At 55.5% G+C, this 3,456-nt stretch overlaps 1 protein-coding gene across 1 annotated transcript in view; it reads left to right on the plus strand.

Moving 5' to 3' along the window:
* The first annotated feature begins 1,767 nt into the window (after window positions 1–1,767).
* LONRF1 (LON peptidase N-terminal domain and ring finger 1) overlaps window positions 1,768–3,456 on the plus strand; it is a 37,962-nt gene continuing 36,273 nt past the window's right edge. Inside the window, exons 1-2 of the mRNA XM_034647772.1 lie at window positions 1,768–1,877; window positions 2,240–2,880. Coding sequence (XP_034503663.1) covers window positions 1,768–1,877; window positions 2,240–2,880 — 751 coding nt within the window. The remainder of the gene's footprint in view (window positions 1,878–2,239; window positions 2,881–3,456) is intronic.

Raw genomic sequence — 3,456 nt, forward strand, 5'->3', positions numbered from 1 at the left:
TTTTTCTCTCCTCTTAATTTAAAAGGCAGTCACATCGAAGTGCATACATAACCTCTCTTGGTGGCACGGAATGATGGAAGAGTGACCTGTCTACAGCCAGTGATTGTTTTGCCCCAGACTTCCTGTTTCAGAGGGAAATTGTGCAGCACACAAAGGCCACAGAGGCGGTACAGCCTCTTACATAAATAAGTTACATAAATGAGAACCAGTTATGTAAATGTATAAACCAGCAAACATGAATTATAACCATTCACAAATGCCAAGGAGATCACGGCAAGATTCCTCCCACGGTCCCATTTTTTTTCCCCCTCACATTATTGTAATTATACCATTTTATTTCACACTAGCATCAGAGGTGGTTATCTGTCACGTTAATAGGGAAAGAAACTCCAAAGGACAGATGCTATACATCACACTATTTTCTGAACCATACATTTTACTTTGGGGGGAAATTCCATAATAAAACCTGACTTGAACTGTATCTGAAAGAAATATAAGCGTATTTATCAATTTATACTTCATGTGTAATCATGAACACATGTATTAAGTATTTACTATTGTACATTTTTGGCAGCTGCTAAGGACAGGAATGTATCACCAAAAGTCAATGTCCATCTACATACGGATGTTTGTTTTACCGCTTATTGTTTCAAGTCTGAAATGAGTATGCCGGCATCTGACTATAGTCATTCTTATTAATATTGAGGGAAGGTAGTAATATGGGGGGTGAGGATTAAATTCAAGTTTACGCTTATGAATTAATCCCAATATTCCCCACCTCAAATGGTTAGCAGTTGCTCCTTGTTTCTTGGCTACAGTTTGTTTCAGGTGCAATGTGAATGGTAAATGAAACTGTTTGCCTCTGCACTGAGTTGGAGCGGGAACCTCAGCTAGCTTTTTCCTTGTTCCTTTTGGGGCAATACATCTACATCTTTTCTGAAGTTACAGAATTTGCTCATTGTGTAGTAAAAACATATGTAACTCAAAGCAGTTTTGAGCCTAACTGCCTGTTCCATATAAAGAAGAATGTTAATTAAACGTTAGCCAATTTCAGGCATAGCACACTCAGGTTAACATTCCATTTACCAGCTTCCTTTACTTTGCAAATCTCGTGTATTTGTACAATCTAACAGAGTAACCTAACAGTGAAATGAGAGAAGGGAGCAGAGCCTCTGTATGTTATTAGCTGTGTGATTTGGGGCAGGTAACCTTCCCTCTCTGGGCATTGTTTCTAACCATCTGAAAAAGGACTAAAAGTTCTAAGTCACTTCCAGCATTAACAATCTAGTAGCCTATAATCAAATCTATATTTTTAGCTGAGAGCTTTAAACTCTCTGACATCAAGTTTAAAGGAAATATAGTCCATTATACAAAACCCAGATCATTTTTTTTCTTCTGTTGGCAATACTGCAGACCCTGCTTGGGTTGTAGTTTTATTGTGACTGACATATGAAAATTATTCATCTTGGTGGTTTCTCTTTAAAAATGTCAAATATAGGCCTTAGCCAGCTGTGGAGCATTGAATGAGATGTGAAGAGTGCCGTCTGACACCTTGGGAACCTGCGGGTTTTCTTCCTCGAGATGGGGGTTTGTTTTAAACTGGAAAGGCAGCAGTAACTTGCCACTGTGGAAAACTGTCTTGCCGTCTGGAAGCAGTCGGCTCAGGAACGTGGGTGGGGTTATTTTGTTTCTAAAGTTGACCTAGCCTGGACTTGAGGAGTAAGTCATCAGACTCACTTTGCGCTTTCTCAGGTCCTCTGCCTCGATATGTCCATCTGTAACTTGGGTGTAAAAAATGGCAGAGGTGCACCTGACATCTACACGGGGAAGCTCCCACTGGCCCGGAGGAGAGGGCGGGTCCCCACTCAGGACGCCGGGTAAGTCAGGGGAATGCTGGCGATCTGGGCTTTAGTCCCGGGAGGCAAGCCGCCGGCAGAAAAGCACCCACGAAGCAAGCATTAAGGAGAGAAGCCTTAGCAGGTGAGGGTAGGCGTCCAGCGGAAAGGCTAGGGGCGGGTGGAGGCCTGGGCTCCTAGAGCCTTTGTTCAATTACAAGCCAGGCCCCTGTTTCGGGAGAAGCCAATTAGATCCCCGCTGGGGGATCATCTGACCTCGCGTTCCTCCCCAGGAGGGGCTTCGGAAGGGGCGGGGCCAGGCGGTAAGCTCCTCCGGGACCCCGGGCGCAGGCCGTGCGGGGGAGTCCCGGGCACATCAGCGAAGCTCCGCCCCGCCCCGCCAGGCCCCGCCCCCGGGGCTTCCCGGGCGCGCGCCGCCCCGCTNAGCGCGCGGCGGCGGAGTCGGAGCGCTGGGAGCTGCTGCTCCGCCGCGGCGAGCTGCTGGCGCTGGGCGGCCACCTGAAGGGAGCGCTGGAGGCGTACGCGGCGGCGCTGCGCCGCGGGGCCCCGGTCAGGCCCGAGTGTCTCGGCACCCTGGTGGACTGCCTGGTGCTCAACTACCGGCTCCGCCACGGGCTGGGCTGGAGCGCGACCCTGGCAGCGGGCACGGACCCCGGTGCCGGCGGGCTGCTCAGCTGCCTGGGCTGCCGGGGCTTCCTGAGCGAGCCGGTGACCCTGCCCTGTGGCCACAGCTACTGCCGTCGCTGCCTGCGGAGAGAGCTCCGTGCCCGCTGCCGCCTCTGCCGGGACCGGCTGCCGCCCGCCGCCGCCACTGATGCTGAGGGCACCACCCCGCGGCCGCCGCCTCTGGCCGCCGCCATCGCCGCCTCGGGCTTCAGAACCAGCGTCGTCCTCAACCACCTGGCCGAGAAGTGGTTCCCGGGCCAGCGGGAGCGAGCCCGCGCGGCCGGCCGGCTCGGGGAGCTGCTGCACCAGGGGCGCTACCGGGAGGCCCTGGCCGCCGCCTGCGAGGCGCTGCGAGCAGGTGACCGCGCGGGGATGCGGCGTGGGCCCGGCCGACCCCACCCTCCTTTCCCCGACGGGCCGGCTACCCGGAGCTGGTCTGCGCCCCAGGGAGGCTTCTCTGCCTCACCGAGGCCCGCCTGACTCCCGCTTGTAGGGTTTCGGGGTCCTGGAGGGTGTGGGAGGGGGCGGCGCCCCGGGGTGCTTCGGTCACAATGGGGATCGCCTTCGGAGCCGACTGTGACGCGGCGCGGGGAGGGGCGCACAGGCTCGGGGTTCCCTCGGCCGCGGCCTTGCGGTCTGAAGGGAGCGTCCCGAGCGGAGCGGGTGGTCGGGGCGAGGCCGCAGGAGCTCGGGATGGGGTGGAAGTTGGGCAAGCCGGCGCGGCCGCTCGCTTCCTGCCGCGCTCTTTCCTGTAATTGGCCGGCCAGGCCCGGCCGGGCCGGGCCAGCCGTGGGCAAACGACCGCCGGGGCGGCGAGAGGATCTCTCCAGCCGAGGCTGGGCGTGTAACGTTTGCCGTTGTACCCCACAAAAGTCACTGGGGCAATTGGAAGCCGCGGGAGGGCAGAATTGCATAAGCTGGGTGGGGGGGGGGG

This window comes from Ailuropoda melanoleuca, chromosome 18 (assembly GCF_002007445.2).
Source record: "Ailuropoda melanoleuca isolate Jingjing chromosome 18, ASM200744v2, whole genome shotgun sequence".
NCBI lineage: Eukaryota > Metazoa > Chordata > Mammalia > Carnivora > Ursidae > Ailuropoda > Ailuropoda melanoleuca.